This window comes from Acanthopagrus latus, chromosome 7, assembly GCF_904848185.1.
Source record: "Acanthopagrus latus isolate v.2019 chromosome 7, fAcaLat1.1, whole genome shotgun sequence".
In the NCBI taxonomy this organism is placed as follows: Eukaryota; Metazoa; Chordata; class Actinopteri; order Spariformes; family Sparidae; genus Acanthopagrus; species Acanthopagrus latus.
In genome coordinates, this window is record NC_051045.1 from 30,882,813 (window position 1) to 30,904,343 (window position 21,531).

General features: G+C 39.5%; 1 protein-coding gene across 6 annotated transcripts in view; it reads right to left on the minus strand.

Moving 5' to 3' along the window:
• Window positions 1–3,257: 3,257 nt before the first annotated feature.
• The window catches only part of dennd2da (DENN/MADD domain containing 2Da), a 29,953-nt gene continuing 11,679 nt past the window's right edge, over window positions 3,258–21,531 (minus strand). For 2 of the 6 annotated variants that reach the window (XM_037104414.1, XM_037104416.1), the window contains 13 exons: window positions 17,966–18,013; window positions 17,438–17,518; window positions 14,473–14,648; window positions 12,140–12,252; window positions 11,958–12,027; window positions 11,786–11,863; window positions 8,665–8,805; window positions 6,396–6,544; window positions 5,819–5,990; window positions 4,420–4,470; window positions 4,201–4,282; window positions 3,864–4,109; window positions 3,258–3,783 (listed from right to left, as the gene is read on the minus strand). In XM_037104414.1, the coding sequence (XP_036960309.1) occupies window positions 3,710–3,783; window positions 3,864–4,109; window positions 4,201–4,282; window positions 4,420–4,470; window positions 5,819–5,990; window positions 6,396–6,544; window positions 8,665–8,805; window positions 11,786–11,863; window positions 11,958–12,027; window positions 12,140–12,252; window positions 14,473–14,648; window positions 17,438–17,518; window positions 17,966–18,013 (1,481 nt within the window). In that variant the 3' untranslated portion in view covers window positions 3,258–3,709. Of the gene's footprint in view, window positions 3,784–3,863; window positions 4,110–4,200; window positions 4,283–4,419; window positions 4,471–5,818; window positions 5,991–6,395; window positions 6,545–8,664; window positions 8,806–11,785; window positions 11,864–11,957; window positions 12,028–12,139; window positions 12,253–14,472; window positions 14,649–17,437; window positions 17,531–17,965; window positions 18,014–21,531 lie in introns of all 6 variants that reach the window. The other 4 variants (XM_037104412.1, XM_037104415.1, XM_037104413.1 and 1 more) reach the window with 3 other exon arrangements.

Genomic DNA, 21,531 nt, shown 5'->3' on the forward strand with positions numbered 1-21,531 from the left:
GCCAGATACCCAAGACCTCACTTTCAAAATAACAACAAACTAAATCCAGATTGTTCTATTTTTGACCAATACAACTGAATTACAATGTCAAGTGCCTCATACTCGTCACTGTAGATAACCTGAGTAAAAAACAAAATTCCTCACATCTCTATAGACGCAGTTACCAGGTAATAATTACCCGGCAAAGCATTTTCACCATGCTGCCTTTCTGAAGCATGAGTAACATTATTTCTCTAAACCAATTCAACCACTTCAGAGTGTAAGTACTGTTATAACTGCCCGGTCACTTGAAAGACACTTTTGCTAACCAGTAGCCATAAAGACAATGCTAAACATCGGGGTTGGCATACAACCTAACAAGCTAGATTTACCAACAGCGCTGTTAAGAGTATTAGTGTAACTGCCGACACATTTGTCAAGCGGGGTCCTTACTTGTCCAGCAGAAAAGCGGCCAACTCTGCGTCGCTCTTGAGTCACTAGAAATCCCACAGCTCCCTCCACCTCTGAAATGACACTTATTTATTTATCCTAGTTTTCTCTCTGGCACGGTCCAGTTCTTTGTTTCTACACTTCTTTTCTTCTTAAGCATTCTTATTTCTTCTTTGAATAAATGGCAATGGTGGGGCATTTTTGGCTCTATTGTTGTTGTTGTCTGTTCTCCATTGTTTACAGCTTACAGTTTGGGCTTCAGCTTGAATATAACTGACCAGGTAATAGCAGGCACTGCACCTATGGGGGGAGGGGCACTGCCCAGTACCTGCTGCATGAGGGAGGGGGGCTGCTAGTGGCATATGCACGAGAATGATTAACACCTCTCAGACACTCCTCTGGGCTCTGATTGGTTGTGTTGATCTGGAGCAGTGGATTCTTGCGAATCAAATTAGCGCCACTGGGTGGATCTACAGACAGTAGATTTTTGTACAGCTGACCTGTGTCTTATTCTACTGTCAGATCACAATGACAACTTTAGCAAACATAACAAAAAATAGTTAGACTACAGCTTTAAAGAGGAGGAAAACAGTAACACAAGAAGTCATTCACAGATTGACTGTTTAATTATCTTCATCTTAAACCAAATCATTTTTTTGTTAAAACATTATATATGTATATATTTACACACACACACACACACACACACACACACACATTTATATATACACATACATATACATGCATACACACATATACATATACATATAAACATACATATACATATGTGTATATATATATATTTACACCAAATATTATTTATAATAATTTACCTCGACGACTTGCATGACTGTAAATCTTTCCCAGTATACTGAGGCAGTTATGCCTTCTATATAGAGGTGGTAGGAAACAAACAGGGAGGCAACAGAGGCAGCCATGTGACTAGAAGGAGTGTATATTCGTCAGCATTATTATGCTGAGCCTCTGCAAGTGAAAGGTCAGTCAGATAACTCAGAAAGAGTTGGGCTGCTTAACATGTGAGAAGAATTTAAAGGTAGTGGTAGAAAGAATACTACAAACCCAAGTATTGTTATATTACTGAAATATTACTCAATTACAAAGTATTCTGAAGTGCTACTAAGAGAATAGTTTACTTTTTAAATGCTGATGTTTAAGGCATTATCAATTGCAGACATTTGGTTGTCTTACAGGAAATGCTGCTGCCCCTCTTACATACTCTGCATGCCCCTGTCAGAATGCACAGCACACTGACATTAATGCACTCTATAGAGGTATGACACTGCCAGAATGAATAGGTCATTAAATTAGTGTGGGCCTAATGAACAGAAACTGTGCTTTCTGGCAGAGCTAAAGGGGATCCCAACAAATAAACACACCAGAAATAATATTAAATAACGCTGCCAGCAGTGTTGAACGGACCATAGACACTTGCTGAATATTAGTGGAGTGTATAATTTCTCTTTCTATGTTAAAGTGTAAAGTGTTGATCACAGGTCACATTATATTACATGCATATTCCTATATTTGTTGTTACTGATAAAGCCATAAACACACATTGAATTTCATACACACAACACTCTTACACATCATTAAATGTCATTACACTGCCTCGGACACTGAGCAAGGCCTCATGACAGTAAGTGACCCTGGCAGATGTTTTTTGTGTCCATTTCTAGCTAAGGACAAACACAGAGTCACTGAACTTAAGTATTGGTAAAACGCCTTGTTTACGCCAAACGACAGCCATAACTCATGTTATTGGTCTGTTATGAATTTTCTGAGGTAAACTGACAGATGTCTAAAGCAGGAGAAAAGGCCCCATTGGAGGAATACACTTAAGAAGGAAGGATAGGCCAACAAAAACTAAATGCATAAATGATACTGCATTTTTTAAATGTTCTCTTGTTCCATACCCTCTGATAATTAAAAGCAATAAGGACAAGAAGACTTCTCACCATATTTTAATTTTATTATTATTGAAAGTAATTCCATGACATTAGCATGTAGATGTGCTCATGCCAGGACCCTTGTTAAACATGTGAATTTTGACCGTGTCCACGCAAATCACAATGTTTCACGATGAAACATTGAATCCTGTCAAAAACTGTTAGTGGCAACGTTTCTCAATTTGGCATTGCAAAGGTCCTTCTATTGCAGGGATTCATTTTGAAGCTGATCATATTTACACTCTTGGAAGTGAAGTACAGCCCCTGCAAATGACAATAAATTAATACTGAATTCAAAATGACAGTCTTACTGTTTTGTTTAGCTTATGGCCCTAAGAGTTTTTTTTAACATCTAGAAGTGATACATGTGCCTTACAGTTTTCTTTCGTTTTTTGAAAATCTAGGTGAAATGTATTGAGAGGGCTACAGATACATCCTTGGACTTGTTAAACAAGGTCTTTTGCAGTTTGGCATCACAAAGATATCTAGACTTCACTGATGCAATTTAAAGCTGAAAATACAGCACCTGTACATAAGCAAAAAGATAACACTAAATTCAAAATGGCAAACTTCCTTTTGGATTCAGGTCATGACAACAGTAACATTTTCTGACACACCCAATCCAAAAAATCCTATCACGTGTCCTCTTCATATCAGCCATATCAAGTTTTGGGCAAATCTGATCCCTCAGGACCTGCATGCCTCAAGGTCCTTGAGACGTTACAGCCATTAGAACTTCAATTTGATTAGTGGCCAAACCTGTACCTGTAAAGATCACACTAGCCACACAAAGTTTCCTACAGCATTATCTTTCCATATCCTCATTGCTGTGGATAAACACTAAAAAACTTTCCACCAGAAAAGTATCTCATTTGAATTTTATTTTGCCCTTTTGTATTTATATCGGTCTTTTGGCAACACAAACCCAGTTAGACTCAGATACAGTTCTTGTTCATCTTTTAAGCGGGAACTAGAGTTGATTACTCAGCTACATATGCATTTTTGTTTATGGAAAGCCTTCAAGCCACTGGGGCCAAGTTGCCTAAAATCACCAAGTATGTGGAGTTAAAAAAGTAGCCTTTATTTGGAAATGATTCTCCTGCTCATCAGTGAAAGACTAGAACCAACACATAGAACTGTAGTCTCTCATTCTGCCAGTGTTTCAGAGGGTAGCAGCAACATACAGCCATACAGTAATTCACACATTCGTACATAATGATTTAAAACCAAACTGACAAAGGGAACGAAACACACAGTGCAACACATCACATCAGTTCCTATGTTCTCCTTTATATACACCCAGGGTCCCATGCTCAGAGCTTGTGTTTCTTTGCCTTATCCCTTTTCTTCTTCTCTTGGTATTCAAGGATCTTTGTGTGAAATATTCCTGCAGGACAAGGGACAGGATATTGAATCAGTGCACTGTGAAAAACGTGTGTGTGTCTCTCAGAGATTTCTTATCCTCACCTTGCTGCGGACCAGGGTGCTGTTGCTCTACCTCCTGGATAAACAGGTCAAACATCTGCGTCTGGATAAATTTCTTGACAAAGTGTCGAGTGGTCTTGGACTCAATGGCCTTGTAGAAACTTCTCTTTTCAAACACTCCGGGCTCTCCAGCACGGCCGTATTTCACATACGAGGCATAGTGGCCGACTGTTTTCACAAAGAAATGCAGGAAGGCTTCTGATACAACCCGGTTCATCTCCTCCACTGCTGAAAAGACAGGACATAAAACATTTGTGATGGCAGAGCATTACTTTTGTTTCTGACACTCCTGTGTTCACCGTGGTTGTAGTTCACTCACATGGTGCTTCTTGTCTGTGACTTAGTGCCGCAAGTATTTCACTTTGGAGTTTCGGGGGCAGAATGGAGCTTTCATCACCAATCTGGAAAAGGAAGATTTTATAATTCATGTAAACACAAACGTTTTAACTTTGATACAATTATTATTTAATCTGAATTTCAAATGGATTACTAATAACCAAAAGATTTACTCAAGAATTTTTGTTGATACATCACTTACGGACACGATGAAGGTTTCCTTCTTACCCACAGACAAATCGACCACCAGCAGCTGTGTTACACAAACAATAAGAGGACAGAGTAAGGAGGTCACTCCGGTGGGCTTAAAAAGGTGTTCTGTTTGTTCTCCATGATCCCAGTGAGCACCCACTGAGATTCCTGGGATCAATTTCATGATTTGTCAGACAATATTTATTAATAAGAAGCTATTTCTCCAAAGTCATATCACACTGTATGTTTCAGCACAAAGATGGAATTTCAGTGCATACAAAATGTCTTAAGAATGGAACTAGGTGCCAACAATAAGCCTCCAGGACATCGCAATGGAAACAGTTTCATGCATAAATATAAAATAGAAGATTACATTTTAGTTATGTGGTAAAGTAGCTCATAAGTGCATACGCTGAAACTGTGCTTCATATCATTTAATACATGTGAGGGTTGTGGCTCAAAAGGTACAGCTGCTGCCATCAACTTGAATTTTGGGGGCGCTAGCCCTGATCTCTGTAGTCAAATTTATAATTACAGGTTTACACATTTTATCAGTGCTTAATTTGTAAATCACAAGTTCTCTGACCACAGACTGCATGCTGTTGTAGTGGGTCAGGTGGAGTCAAAAGTGAGAGACACATAAAAAATCCACAGTTCCCTAATGCATATTGGACAACACCTGGGGGCTAACAGTAACCAAACTAATATTATTGTTACAAACTGGGCATTATTTATCTTAATTTATTAAAAGAGGGAATTCAAATGATCCCCCAAAATTAGCAGGGAGATGTGTGTAGTAACAGCTAAGTAATGTTACTGTTTGCGAGAGCGCTCTCCCCCTTTTTCTCTCCCCTACACCATCCTGTCGACTCATCAACCCTCTGTTTGTGGGCCAAACTCCAAAAAGTTGGATCCTGCAGCAGCACACCTCAACCTAAAATCATTCCTACCTGATGCCATCCGACTTTAAAACGCTCACTCCAAAACACACACATAATGCTTTATATTCTCATCACTGTCACCTTATTCTCTTGCACCTTATGTTCCACTTACCTTTACTCCACAATACCTCAGCATTTTATTTTACTTACCTCAATATCTATCTATCTATCTATCTATCTATCTATCTATCTATCTATCTATCTATCTATCTATCTATCTATCTATCTATCTATCTATCTCACAAGAAGTATCTGGTAGTGACAAAGGATGTGCTGCATCCTATCAAACACATGCCTGTCCCTGTCTGGGAGGTCTCAGTTGAGTACCAGTATTGCAGATCCTGGTGAGAAATTGTCTAAATTTGAATGTTTATTCATGTCTTCAAATAGAAGACACGGTCACTTTTGAACTGGATTTGAAGGTATTTTCATCAGGGACCACAGTCATTTTTCACTGAGATCACTTACATCACCCTGGTCAGTGACCAGGTCGAGCAAGTGTTTCTGGACTCCCAGCAAGTAGGGTGTGGGTGCCATCACCACATCGATCAGGATCTCTGGAACAATGGAGATGAAGGTGTGCTGCCAGGTGAAGGGGTAGAGGAGGGCTGCCACTGCATGAAGGACCTGGGATAACGTGCTGTAGAGACAAGAGAGCTCATATCACAACTGATCATAAACTAATTGTCCAGGTTTAGTTAAATTACTGTCAGCTAGGCTGACTACTTATAGCCTACTAGGAATGAGAGAGATTATGTACTTTTATGCACTGGATGGCTTTTAATGTGAAAATTCACAAACTGTGTCATCGTTTGAATTTCAAACATGAGTGAATTGAGTTTTCATTAAAGAGAAAATGAGTTTCCCTATCATAAGCCATAAAAAATAATTGTGTGGTGCTTTCTGCTGTTGAGATAGAGAAATAAAGAAAGGATACGGTGTAAGTGGTTGTAGAACTAGAAGAACATAAATGTACACAAATTGTATAAATGACTGTATTTATTCATTGTTGTGTAAACATAATGTACAGGTTTGTGAATAGTACCCCAGTTCATCAGCAATGAAAACGATCCGCCTCTCCAGGACAGCGGCAGCGAACACCACTAACACCTCCTCGTCTTTCAGGCAGCTGAAGAGCGTGGCGAAGTTAACGTGTTCCAGCCAGGAATCCAACGGCCGGGTCAGACTGATGATCTAGTGGAGAGTCACCACTGTCACTAGTATGCCAACACTGGGAGTAACATGTCATTACTAAACAGACAAGTGATCGACTGTCACCTCTCACCACACGGTCAGATTGTGAAGGCACTAATGTTTTTGTTTTGGCTCTAAAGAAAGGCTCAAGAAGCAGGTTGGTTTTAGTGTTTTACAGGATGTTACACTTTCACATATTTAACACACAGCCCCTACTGCCTCTTTTCATGGCCAAAGAACTATGTCTTTGTCCCTCCTTCACCCTGAGGGCTGGTCACAGTGACTGTAGCACAAACAATGGCCAGCATCAGTGAATACTTGAGATGACTATGGGCTGTTCAACTGTGGTAAGTAGCCTGATAGGACAAGTGTGATGGAAGCTGGGTAATACAGGACAGGTTCAGACACAACTCCACGAAAACACACCCACAGGTTTCATCATGCCATATAAAGGCACCGGGTTACACTGTAGTCATGTTGTGTGTGGGAGCAATATTACACATAATAATTTCTGAATTCAGAAGGCGTACAGTTGTCTTTTTCTGTTAAGTAAGGAAAATAGTTGTAAAAAACATTTCCCTTTTTGCCATACAGTTGCACTCATAAGATTAAATACCCTGGCCAATTTTCAGGGAATATGAATGATGATACATAAATATTTCTTTCACTCATGGTTGGCGGTTTGGTGAATCCATTTATGATCAAACAAATGTGCTTGCTCTTTTTAAATCAATGTACAAATTATGACCCAAACCCAAACTACCCAAATGACCCTGATCAAAAGTTTGCATATCCTGGAAGTTTTGGCCTGATAATAACACACAAGTTGACATACACAGGTTTAAATGGCTACTAAAGATAACCATCCTCCCCTATGATCTGTTTGCTTGTAATCAGTGTGGGTGTATAAAAAAGTTAGTGCATTTCTGGGCTCCTGACACACCTCGTATGTTGCGTCCAGTGCTGATCCAAAGAAAATCCCACAAATAACTTCGGCTGACATACAGGACTCCCCGAAAAAAGTGGTGTGGCTGTATCAAGATGCACAATACGAGGTACTTGAAGAAGAGTGAGCTGCATGGTCAGGTCACCAGGAGAAAGCCATTACTAAGCCAATGCCACAAAGCAGCCTGCTTACACGCCAAACAGCACAGAGACAAGCCTCCTCTAGAACAAAGTTATCTGGAGTAAACACTACATTTGGAGAGGAGTCAACAAGGCCTATGATGAAATGGCTGTACTTGGACCTTCCAACATGACAATTATCCAAAACACAAGGCCGAGCCTACCTGTCATTGGCTACAGCAGAAAAAAGTGAGTGGCTGGAGTGGCCATCTCAGTCTCCTGACATCAGTATCATTGAGGCACTTTAAGGAGATCTCAAACGTGCAGTTCATGCAAGACCGCCTCAGAATTTACAGGGACTGGAGGCTTGATGATGTTAAAGGGGGCAATACATGGTATTAAGGACTAGGTTATGTTAATGTATGTAATCAGGTCATTTGGGTAGTTTCTGTTGTAATTATGATTTAAAAAGAAAAATCACAATTGTTTGATAATAAATGGCTTCCGCCAACCACTAACCACTAGTGAAATAAACGTTTGTGTATTATCATACATATTCACTGAAAAATGGCCAAAGAAAAATCACAAATTCTGCCAGGGTGTGCACATTTTCTTCTAAAACTGTATTTCCGGGTTCATCTTGTTATCATCTACTTGTTAGACTAAACAGTGAACTCACAACGCTTATATCTCCCAGCTTAAACTAGAGGGGCTAGCAGCTCATCGCCTCCTACGATAAAAGTGATTTTATGAGACAGGATGGGTGGGGCTAGCTGGTTAGCATGCTAACTTCAGAAGACATCTCTGTGCAACAGTACATAATGTCAAAACAGCTTTTTCACAAGCTATTGATAATAATGTTTTATTTTTTAATGTTTTACACTAAAGCTCAGGTCAAATGTTACAAACTACTCCTTTGAACTCTCATTCAAGTCATCACATTTCATGATAAGACAATCTGCATAATATATTTTCATATAACCTGAACTTTTATTATCTGTACCATCAAACTTTAAGTGAACTCTTGTGAGCAGAAGGCAGGGTTTTGTTCTGACCTCAGTGCCCGACTCAGGAATGAAGCTCTTAATCTCCACAGTGTTTCCGGGAGCTGGGAATGGAGCCTCTCTCAGCTTCTGCATGAATGGGTAGATCATGGCCATGGAGATCTGCCGCCGCTTCTCCACTTCGTCAAATATCTGCACACACATGGGAGAACACCATATGTTAATTATACAGAACCAATAAATATCAACATAACCCAAGTCGTTCTTTAGAAATTGTCAAACTTAAAAAAAAGAAAAAGAAAATCATCCTTTTTGTAACTCTAAAGCAGTGGATCCTTTTTTTAAAAAAAATTCTAAAATGCCATACAACACAATCTGCTGAGAACACTTTCGGCCCATAAGCCACTGATATGCTTTGCATGCACTGAGTGTCAGTGATGCTAATTACAGTGCCTGAAAAAGTGAAAATAAATTAATATAAACCTCAAACTAGCAGAGTCATGAGTATGACATCATCTGTTGTACTGATGGAACAAGTGCTGTAGAATACTTACCTAGAAAACAGGTAAACATAATAATATATCCCATATTATACTGTTTTTCATCAATTTTACACAGCTGTCAGAGGTCCAACAGCTCTGTATTTGATACAGAGCTCTATTCAGAGCAGTCTGTTTCTGCGCCTGCACCTTTAAATGCTAATGAGCTCCATCTGTCAACACCCACTTGGAGAAAAAAATACCGACATGGACAATAGTACTAAACTATATAAATCAACAATACCCTGATGAATTATTCATCTTCACAGATGGATCAAAAGACCCACAAACAGGACGTACAGAAACAGCAGTTTTCATCCCAAAATTTAATATAGGCAATAAAAAACGGGACATCGGATCATCTCTCAGTGTATACAGTTGAAATGATGGGGATAATATTAGCATTGCAGTGGGTGGAGGATAGTAGTCAACACAAAGTAACAATAGCATCTCAACACTTACAAGTATTCAATCAGGGAATTCATGCAGGCAAGATCTTTTACTGGAAATATCAAATCAAATATACACGCCCACGTAGGAGTCAAAGGAAATGAAGAAGCAGATATATATAAACAGGCTCTAAAATCAAACACAATAAATATCGAAATACCATTAAGCAGGGAAGAAATCAAATCTATCATCAGTAAACACATGTACAAAACCTGGCAGGGAAATTGGGATAGTATGAACACAGGAAAACATCTTTACAGCATACAACCACAAGTCAAAAATAGTAATATACAGGGCAGGAACCAGAGGGAAGAAATTATCTTAACGCGACTCAGAATAGGACACACAGGACTCAAACACACACTCAGTAAAATAAGGAAACATCCAACAGGTTTGTGTTCACAATGTACACAACCGGAAACAGTCCAACATATATTGCTGGAGGGTAGTAAGTACAGGGATGAATGACAGGAAGTGATCCAAATGCTGACAAAAGAAAAGCTGGAATTGACTCTAAGGAATTAATTAGGAAATACACCAAAAAAGGGTTTGAGTAATTTAATGAACTACTTAAAGGACACAGGTATAGGATATAGACTACAGGGAATAACAATTCATTTCTTCTTCTTCTTTTTTTCCCCCTGACCATCTCATGTCCCACACTCCAGTCCAGTAGATGGCGGTGAATGCACCTAAAAGCTGGTTGCCAACCGCCAAAAAAAGCTAATAGAAGAAGAAGAAGAAGAAGCACTCTCATGGAGAGGATTCCCCTTGCATTAGCAGTAGCATGCGCTAATGTTTACTGTGGATATAAGGCTATGCCTTGCGGACATTTTTTTGTTCAACCGTACCAGTTTGACCCAGAATGGGACCCAGAAGGAGAGGCTCCTGAAGAAGTACAGACTCTGCGGCTGCAGCAGGACGTTTCAGGATGGTTAGTGTGTCTGAATAATGTTAGTTTGTTTGTATGTGCTGTTACAGTTACCACCATTAAGCTAATGGCTAACAGCTAGCGAAAGCTGTGTTTGTCTCCAAACTCTTGGACACTGTTTGCATCGTCTCTGTCTTCAGTCTGCACATGTTTCCAGACTTTTTACTGTGACAACCAAGCTCCATCGTAATATCATTAACATTAAACTCGCTTCAAACTCCATTGCATAGCGGACCGAAGTGGAGCTAACTAGCTAGCCAATTTCCAGCTGACTTCACCAGACTCGTAGGCAACTGTAAATACTATCAAACCGCGGCGACACTTTCCAGTGGCTCAGGTGCAGTTTGCTGGGTCCAGTATGGTTGGGACTGATCCTTTTACGAGGGTCAGTGTCGAGGCAAAGCCAGCTTTGTACTGACCCTCATTACTGAAGCAGTCCGATGTGAACTGGTTAGCAGACACATACAAGCTAACATGAACCGCGGCCGGCACGTTGTCTTAAAATATGAAAAGCAACCACTGTCTCTTCTGTTGTTCTGTAGCTGGGACAGAATATGGGCACTTATGTTGAGTTTGACAACCAACAACAGAGCAATTTGCATGTCTAGCTTTAAGCGACGACATTGTGAAACACTGCTGTTTCACTGCTGGACACACCGAACTTCACCTCAGGGATGATCGCCCCCCTCTCAGATATCTCCTATCACCGCACAGAGGAGGTCGGCCTATGATAATGACTCCTTTTGTTACATAACGAAAGGAGCAGATTCTGAACAGCCTGTAGGAGCACCGTGTTACCAGTGGGTGGGCTGCAGAGACCATGCAGGAATCATTTGTTTTATTCTACGATAAAAAATTGATTGTTTCATTGTCATCCATAGTGCGACAGACCTTTTTCAGAAAGGACTGCAGCTGCAATGTCGCATTGTTCTTATTGCTCCTGATAAGTGTCTATTAAAGGCATGTAAATGTTTGACCGTGGACATCCATTTCTGTTTAATGACATTAAAGAATAAGGGCAAGGCAATAGCATACACTGTTTTTGTTTTTCAATCCCTGTAGTCCACATTTCATTTTCTGATGCCCCAATAGCCAAACTCATTGACTGTACTCGAGGTTGGCTGACTTTTGGCTCCAATTAGCTCTAGGAGAAGTAATTAGCTTAGGGATTCACAAAAGTTTAGTCACATTAAAAGAAGCAGAAGGACACTTAAAAAGATTCCCTCTTTTGCAGATGTTCAGTTGAACTCACCTTGGAGAAGAGGCCGAAGCATGCCAGCGAGCTGATGATACAGTAAGCCTCAGGTGGTCGAGCTCCTTGCCCTCCAGGCTGCAGATTGGAGAATGTAAGGAGAGAGTATTTAATAAACCTAAGAAAATTAGCTCAAATGATGACACAGTAAAGACATCTTCAGCCTACTGACCAGTAACCTCCTGCAGTACCCATTTCGTCTGCTGCCATCAATCTCAGTCAGGACAAAGGAGAAGGTCTCACTGGAATCAGACAAGTAAACTCACAACAAGAGTTGTATAGTGATGTACAATACACCGAACCCTATCTACAGGAACATTAAAGTGATAAACCAGCTGACAGTAGCTGTTGTACCTGTGGTATTCTGTCAAAGGGGCCCAGTTGATGCCCTCTGGGAAACAGAAGAGAGTGATTGCCTTGAGCGTCTTCTCCTCCTCCTCCTTCTGAAATCTCGCCATCCCATCTCTCTGAAGGTTAACAAACACACATCTCTGTTCTTTAAAATAATCCAGACACAAAGAGAGAGTCAAACAGACACACACACACACACACACACACACACACACACACACACACACACACACACACACACACACACACACACACAGACTCTGTAAAGACACTCCCACGCAGAGTTTAAAAGCCAGCTAACTCCTCTCCAGTTAGTTAGAACTGAAGAAGCCTCTGAGATGAGATGTGAAACGTCTTCAAGAAACTGAAGCAAGTCCAGTTGCCCACATTACAGCACTTAGACTTACCATGACCTGGATGACTGAGAACTGTCATCAGTATCTTACTGATCAGTTTCCCTTTCTTTACAGTGGGAATGAAGTTCCCCAGTTCTTCTTCAGGAGGTCCAGTTCAAGTGGCTGTAACTGATTTTACACTCTGAAGTGATAAAGTCATGTGTGTATGCAATCAACACTACATGCAGTCAAAATCTCCACACTATTTTTACAGCAAGGCTTTTAGAATAGTGTAGCAACTAACTTCCTTTCACACTTGCTAAGGCTTGAAAGGTGGCTAATAAAAACTTGGAGCAACCTTTGGTCAGCCTGAAATGTGATACATGAATCCAACCTGGCCACTCATAAAACCAGGTTGCATCAGTAGTAACAGTGTTCAGATACCTATACCTGTATGGGAAACGCCTCTGACGCAGTCCTTAAATGTGGGTATGGGCTTGTACGCAAGTATATGCATCGATCTGAGGATGCTGTTACTTCCCAGCAGCTACACGCAGCTGAACAGTTTTTATCTTAACCAAACGAATAGCTAATACACATCAAGCAAGACAACTTCAAGCACATGCTGCAAATGAACATTTGCCAATATTTGTGATCTATTTCAGTTAGGACTGACTGTCAAATTGGATAATAAAATAAAGTTCTATTCATATTTTATATGTATTCTTTTTTGAAATGGTATACACATGTCTGTAAACATAAATCTCAAACTAGTATAAATCTGTAAATAGGACTTTTTTCCGGTCATCAACTATGAAATTCTGGTATAGCTCAGACCAAGGGTTTAACCTTGTTTCTACTCCAGAGAAGTGGTTTTGAAACTTAATTCTGTATCTGTTATGAAGTTGCTTTTGTTTAACTTGATGTAGCTTGATGTATAAATCCTCTGGTGTCGTGGTCACTTTGGGTCTGCCTGATCATACTTTGGATAAAACTGATCCAGTTTAAGTAAATCAATTATTTAAACCATCTATGGCACTTGGCCTCATCTCCCATTCCCTATGAGAGCCAGGTGGGCCAGGACCCTGAACATTGTATCATACAGTGGCCCTCATCTTCCACTCTGCCCCTGCTGCTTCACAATTATCTGTCACTTCAAAATCTGGTTGACTGGAAATGAGAAAAAACACCAATATTTAACTGAGGAGGAGGAGAAGGTGTTAGCAACTGGAACAGAGGGGAAAGTTTAGCAGAGAAGCTGTTTAGTTGCAGTAAATGTACAGTGCAAGTTAAAGTTTGACCATGAATAAACTCTGCAGTTACTCAAAAACCGCTATGAATAATCTCTAATCCATGCTAATGATGCTGATCTTGCCAGTACAGTAATAATCACATTTGACTATTATCCACACCCCCATTCTGTTTAAGAAGGAAAATTGATGGTTAGACTGGAAGAAAAGGTCCCTGCGGGGGGTGGGGTGGTGGGGGTCTGGGGGCGTTTAATGAGGATAATATTAATGACATTACCTACTGCAATCCTCCAGCAGAAATGATATGTGTATTCTCTTAATTGATTATTTAACTCCTGACTCACTGATGGGATCTGTGTTTCACATTCATGTTCTGTGTTCTTCTAATATGTCAAACAGTCCAATACACAGTTTAGATTTATAAAGTAAAATAGTTAAGCACAAAGCAGCCAACCTCCTAATAAATGGTGATTTCCTGTCTAATTATATTTGTTTATAAGATAAAAGTTTAATTCTATTTCCTATGAAGAGTTTCCTCTGTTCTGTCCTGCATTTCATTTTAATGTTGTTTAAACTACCATTTCTTTCAACATCGATCATCCTGTGTAACCGTGGCAATATATGTGTATATGTATATATATGTATATGTATATGTATATGTGTGTCATCTGTCTCACTAAAAAAAACACTCCATGGTTTACCTTGTAAGGCTGACCGACTGAATATGTTTGCAGCCTATCATGAAACTGACCTTGGGAAACTGGTAGGTGATCTGAGGTTCGTAGCTGCTGCTGCCCTTGGCCTTCTTGAGACTGACCACCACCAGATACTCAAAGAAGTACTGCCCACTGACGTAGCGGTGCTGTCTGGATGTCTCGTTTGCCTCCACTGGGCCTTGCGGCTCTGTCGGCTCAGCGTCTTTGACTCCTACACCAAGATGTAGAAATACATTGTGCTTTAGCATGCAGGGTTAACCCTGGGATCCAGATGGAAAGGTTTACAGGCCTCATTAGATCAGCAATTGGTCCCTGAACTGTGATGGTTCACATCACAGTAGTACAATGCCTTTCCACCTTGCTTTGTTACAGGCCTGTCACTTTATACTTACTGCTGTAGAACCCAGAAAGGTAGATAAATATGGTCTGAGAGACAGAAAATCTTACCTGGAGGGGAGGAGAAGACAGAGGCATGTGACATTCAGACGTCAATGTTTAAACAATTCCCCTCCCCCGGGACTGATCAAGCATTCTGACTCTGATTCTGATGTGTTGAATCATTATCAAGAATACCCTCAATTAAGGGACACAAACAACATTTTTCCACTCACACGCTGTTTTTTATTTTTTGCATGGAGTTTAACACTTAAGTATCTCTTTCTTTCAGAGAGTGAGATGTTCAGGTGGACCTCCATCTCATGCCTGTGTGTAAAGAACAGAGCTGGAGTCGCAACATTGCTAGCTTAGCTTAGCACAAGCTAAGCATTTACCCGAATGTTGAACATCTTCTCAATAATATTTATGTTATTAATAACATAATTTCTCCTGCCGAGACATATGTTAGTGACAGTCTCAACTCTAATAATAATAATAATCAAATATTTTTAAAATGTTCTGAGAATGATGGGCAGCAACCTGAGCGGGAAGCAAACAATTAGAATTCACTGTATGATTTTAACTCCTGACTGTCAACAGCCACTGATTTTGACTGGATGTGCTGTTATTAACACAGCACAGCAGTTTTTAACTATGTTACAGTGTGGTTGGCAAATTTAAGCAATTGTTGCAATTAGGTTAATATCACATAATTTTTGTCCATGATCCAGCTAATGATTAGGTGGTTTTTGATACTGAAAACTGTTGGGAAGAGACTGACTCTTGAGTATAGTTATATTTATCCCCTCTTTGGATAGAACACCTTATTCTACTAAAACATTTATTTTTATTTTGTCTTCAACAAATGTTTGCCCACAGATAATACACCTATAAAGCCATCTCTGCCGTTGACTGTACTGCTCTGTTCAGAGTCCATTCACTTCCATACAAACAGCCCTGTCTCCTTAACAGGCTGCAAGCCTGCTCATGTGTTCTACATTCCTCCCTTTTTGTCTCAAATAAAAGCAGCCCAGCAAGAGGTTCTCAACGCTCAGGTCGGCAAACTCGTCCCTGTGTGTTTAAGGCCTGATGGTTCAAACCCCACTCCACCAGAACATGAAAACTGCACCTAAAAAATGAAAACTGCTTTTAACTTGGTTGCTACAGTGAAGATTTAATCATAAAATATGGTGTAAATAACTTTAAAATCAATTTAAGATCTCAGAGCCTTCAAAAACTTAGGAAACTCTGTTGTGTTTTTAGGTTTTTAGTCCCCCTGCACTTCAGTTGTTGAGAATGCTGCAAGCCATCCGTGGGTGGGTGGTACAACCCCCCCAGTGGTCAGGTCAAAGTTTAACCTGTCATAGCACAAATCATTCTTAACAATAACTTTCTTTTTTGACTAAACTGTTCCTTTAATATCTGGATTAATATTAATAAAGCTTATTTTGCCTTACAAAGGGTTTGGGGTATGCAGATATACTGTAGGTTCAACCTGAAAAACTTGTTCTGTCATGAATCCATGAAGTTGGGACCTGAGGCTCAGTTGTTCTTCAGATTGTTGCCACTGACTAGGGATTGGTATTGCCACTGATTTCCTGAATTGATCTTATTGGGACAGCAGATGTATATGAGCTTTTATATAACTCTGAAGCTGTGCAGTGTCCCTCTCCAATAAACAAACAAACAAACAAACAAACAAATAAATGACATCAAAATGTGGTAAAGACTCCCAGCAGAGTTTTTAATCTAATTTCTGTTTTGGTTTTAACAACAAAAGAATCTACCTGCATTTGGTGCTTGGAGGATTGGAGTTAATTTATAATCATACATTTTAAAAGGGCATATTTTGAAAGATCAATTGAGATTTTATGAATCAAGCAATCCGTTGGATCACTGAAATGAAGATAGACTTGAATAGAAAAATATGATCTTTAAACACAGCCTTAACACTGACAACATGTGTGTACTCTGACGAAACAAACTAGCAAACAAAATGTGTCAGGGGTCTTTCGTTGTAGAACAGATGACATTTATCATAATCCATATTTGAAACAGCTTCTCATCTACTAATCAATCACTTTATTAGTACACCAGTTCAACTGCTTGTTAGGACAAATATCTTACCAACAAATCATCTGACAGCAACTCATTTGGAACACAATTTACAGTGTGTAGACGAGGTCAAGACGATCTACTGAAGTCGTGATGGACATCAACAATAATGATATCTAATCTGAAAGCCCAGGTCACACTGAATCGAAAAATGTGTCTATGTCATGTCTCTAAGGAGTACGATTTTGTGGTCTGCATTAGAACTCAGATCACAACAACCTACAGCAGCTCAATACAGTAAGGTAAGGTCTGTTCAGTACGTGTGCAGACCGGCAATTCTACAACCCCCTTGTGACTATAAAATATCAGAAGTCGTGTAACCCCTAATGACAAAGTGACTAAAGATCCAGCTTAACCTGTTTTGTGAGGATGCACACATTAATTTCACAGGAACACTTTATGGTCTGACAGGCATTAAGTGAAAAGTGAATAAGAAAGAGGAGGCACTTTTAATTTGAAAAATAAATAATGTTTCTTTGATGTGCTAATGTAATGTAATACCATACTCACTGTCTCGTTTGCCTCTGCGGAAGGAGGACCACATGGCACTAAACCTCTTGAGGGCCCCTTGTCGTTCACCTTCATCATCACCTGATGGGATGCCTGATGGAGAAAGAAAACCAGCAGCTGCTCAATACTTAAACCTTCACACAACATTAACTTCCCCTGCTAGTTTAAAGGCAAGTGCTGCTGTATTGTTCTGGCTGATTAGACTTGTGCCGTCTCTAGCATACTCAAGATTTATGTCACCAACACTGATACAGAGCACACAGATCAAATAAGTGGATTATGCTGCAAGTGTTCACAAATGTTTTTAAACGTTCGGAGGTAATTTTTGTGATTGCATCTATTTTAATAACTGCTCCTCAGCACAGGAATTATCCACACACCTTAGAGCCACCTTTTAAGGTATCAAAGAAATAGTCCAACGAAACTCTGTCTTCTATGAGCGGCTGGACATAAAATGACAAATAACATGTTTGAAAGGAAAAGGATAGTGTAGAAGATGCTCCTTGTTACTGCTGCTTCTGTACTCACTGTGTTTCGCAGCGACATCAGGGATATGGTTACCTTTCGGCTGCTCACCTACACGACAGAGAGAACGCACCATCAATAGACAGTTGTGAGACTGCCTCCTTCCATTAAAAACTGCATTAACTAATGGCTGTTATCTACATCCCATATACTAATGCTAACTTTATGTTAGGTTTGCAACCACTAGCAATTTCAGACGAATTATACATTGTTACATTGTAGTTCGGGTGCAGTTCCTGTTCACAATGCCTTTTATACAAATTAACCAAAAAGAGTAAACAAGCTATACAGACTGATGAGTAACTTGTTGATTTGACAGTTTGGACAGTTTGGCAATTGTCAGCCTGCATCATCAGGACACACGTAGGGAAATAAAACTCAGACTAAACAGCACTTTAATGCTTGTGATGCATATCAACTTTTTATGAAATAACGGATTATAAACATTATCAGTGTAATTAGACTGTAAATCAACTGCATGTAGAGACAGGACAAAAAGGACTGGTCTTGCACACTAGTAAAGGATCACCCTAGCACACATTTCGTTGGACTATTGTGAATGGACAACCTATGTTGAGGAGGATACAAACAGTTTTAAGGTCTTTTGATGCATTAATCAGAGAAATGAATGTAGAAATGATACACATACAGTAAATACACAGCTTGTAGGCTACAGATCCTGAACAGTTCACAATCAAGAGATGGGTTGGTTCAGAAATGTAGCCTTTAAAATCATTTATTTTTGGATCATCAGGCTTGGAAGTGGACTGAGTTCCACCATTTCGACTGTCTCGGTCTGGTTGTTTCAGTTCAACTTGACTCCAGCCCATATGAACTGCACTAACCAGGAAAATGTGCCAGAGTCCATATGGGTTAGATAAAGCAACTTTTTGCAGTGCATTCAGATCTGGTCTGAGATACTGTGAAATTGAAAAAGGTCTGAATTTTGAATCATAGGTTACTTATAACTGAGCCCATGTACTAAAATAAAATATGCTATAAATAAATGTCACATATGCTTTGAGGGACTGCTTGGCAGGATATTTTTATAAAAAGCACTGTGTTTCAATCTGGCAGACTGATTATATTGTCAGATGAGCCTGACGTTAAGCTATGCCTGACAACCTGCTTGACCAGGATCAAGCTTGTGTGGTAGGTCACATTTCAATGGCAACTTAGATCCAACTGATTTAAATGTTCTCTATAAAACAGAATGTCCTGCATTAGAGTGTGGCTCATGTTGCGTTTTTCTGTTGGAACTAGACAAAGTGTGAGAGAATAGTAACCCAGCCAAACACCAAAAACATTTAGTTTTTTACTTCAGACTGATCCTGATACAGTTAATGTATGCTGAATTACCAAGTTTGTGTTACCCTGTCCCATAAAATTCCATATGAAAGTTTGCCGGACTAATAATAAGATAACAAATAGCCTCTGTCTTCAAAGCATTGTAACACAAATAACCAAGCACTTAAAAGAACATGTAGCCCAACGACAGACAGTAGGTCCATCATCAGTTAATAGCCTGTCAGTTATCACATTATATCACATATCCTTCTTTTTGATGACCCAATAGCTTGGGGCCAGTTATTAGTGCTCTATTCTGTATCCAGGCTTGGTTTACTGTTGTAGGTTGGACATTTATCAGAAATCCCACTTTCTGAAACACCCTTCAGTTACACAATTACCCGAAACTGACCTGCTTCAACAAAGCAACTGAGATCACTTGGCCAACACAAAAGCAGAAACTAAACTGTGCTCCTTTCAGTAACAGTAACAGGGTGCCGACTTCCAAACAAAGAAACATCAGTGCTGACTTTTATCACACTTGTAGTAGGTGCTCCAGAGCAGATGGTTACAGAATAAACAATATAACTTTCTGATCATGTCTGTGCTATATATTTTAGTATTAGATGTATGATTTCTCTGCATGGCTCTGGTCATTGTCGACCATAGGATCTTTATTTTATCAGATTAAGCCACCCAGAGCTGCCCGTAAAAGTACAGTCTCATTTATTTGGATGGTAAATAGTAATGTCTTAGAGCACCCGATGTTAACATCTTCCTGTTGTCAACAACAGAGGTTCTGCTACACAAGTCAGTTTTCCTATTAATCCTCTGTGTATATTGCAGCACTAGCAGTCTAACAGCTGAATCATTTGTTTACTTAAGACTGTGATGACATGAGTTTCATTCTTGTGTTGCATTCAAGTCACGTGGAAAAGTCAAACTTCAGCAGAAAAACACTGCTAACCTTATCTTTCAGGTGGTAAATCAATAGTTTAAGGGAAAAAAAACACAACAATTTAAAAACTACATTCTCTTCATCTTAGGGCTCACTTTCAGACAGTAAACCTCACTTGGGGACAACAGTTTGGTGATCGACGAATATTTCTCACTTCTTAATTCATATTTCTCATTTAAGAGACTAAACAACGAGCAAAAAAAATGACCTCTTAGATGTCACAACAAAAAGAGAAATCTAAATAACAGGAGAGAGAGAAGGAACAGAAAGATACCTTGTTGGAAAATGGCTCAAGTAAAAGTGAAAGTCACAAGTTTCAGTGTTACTTGGAACTGTTAAGGTATCTCATGTTTGGGAAAGATAAATGACAGGAGAAGCAGAAAGCCAGGAAAGTCGATCTCTGCAACAACTTTTCTTTTTTTTACCAAAGAGAGTCCTTTTGAAAAATGAGGACAGGGTCTCCTGTGGATTATTAGAAGATGTGACTTTAGTTTTTGTTTTAGTTGTTTTGCTGAACCTCTGGTACGTCTTCTGTAGATGGAATAATATTTGTAATTGTTCAAACATTTTTAATAATCAAAAAGTTTTTTTATTGCCACATATGACAATAAATATGTTCATACTGAAATATCTGTGGTATATCACTATCGGCCAATAATATCAGCCAACCACTGTATTGGTCAGGCTCTAAAAAATGTATTTGCATGAACCAAACCTTTAATACTTCTAGTGTACAAAGAAAGAAAAGCCCATTTATAATTTTCTTGATACAAGATAATGAATCTCTGTGATAATAACTGACACGAAAGCCTCAAGTCTGCAATTCTAAGTTCTGTATCTTAAGCAGTTGGACCTGTTTCAGTATCTTGTCTGATGTTTCACCTCTCATCCCAGAGGCTTCTTCATGTCTGCAATGCACAACTTCTGTTGAAAGAGCAAGGTTGTCGTGCTGTGTTGATAGCAATGGAAGTGTTTCCACACCCATGGCTTGCTGTCGCACTGCATTAATTCAGTCACCCAGAGAAAAACATAAAACACAAAGTAAAATGATCCTAGCTTGAAGTGTCATTTATCTATTCTTGGTATGACAACTGTATCAGAGTTTTAGCCCACACTATTTGCCTAGTTGTGCTACTGTTGTTCAGCTGTGATGTGGGTGGAAGTAACAGTCCTGTTTAACAGCCCTGAGGCTCCTGAACATGTTACAACACCAGTCAGGCCTTTAAGAAAAGGAACGGCGCCGTCACAAAGGCACAACTAAAGCTGCTTGAATCTTGCACTAATATTTGCACTGAGAAAACCTGCAAACCTACAGATCTCAAAT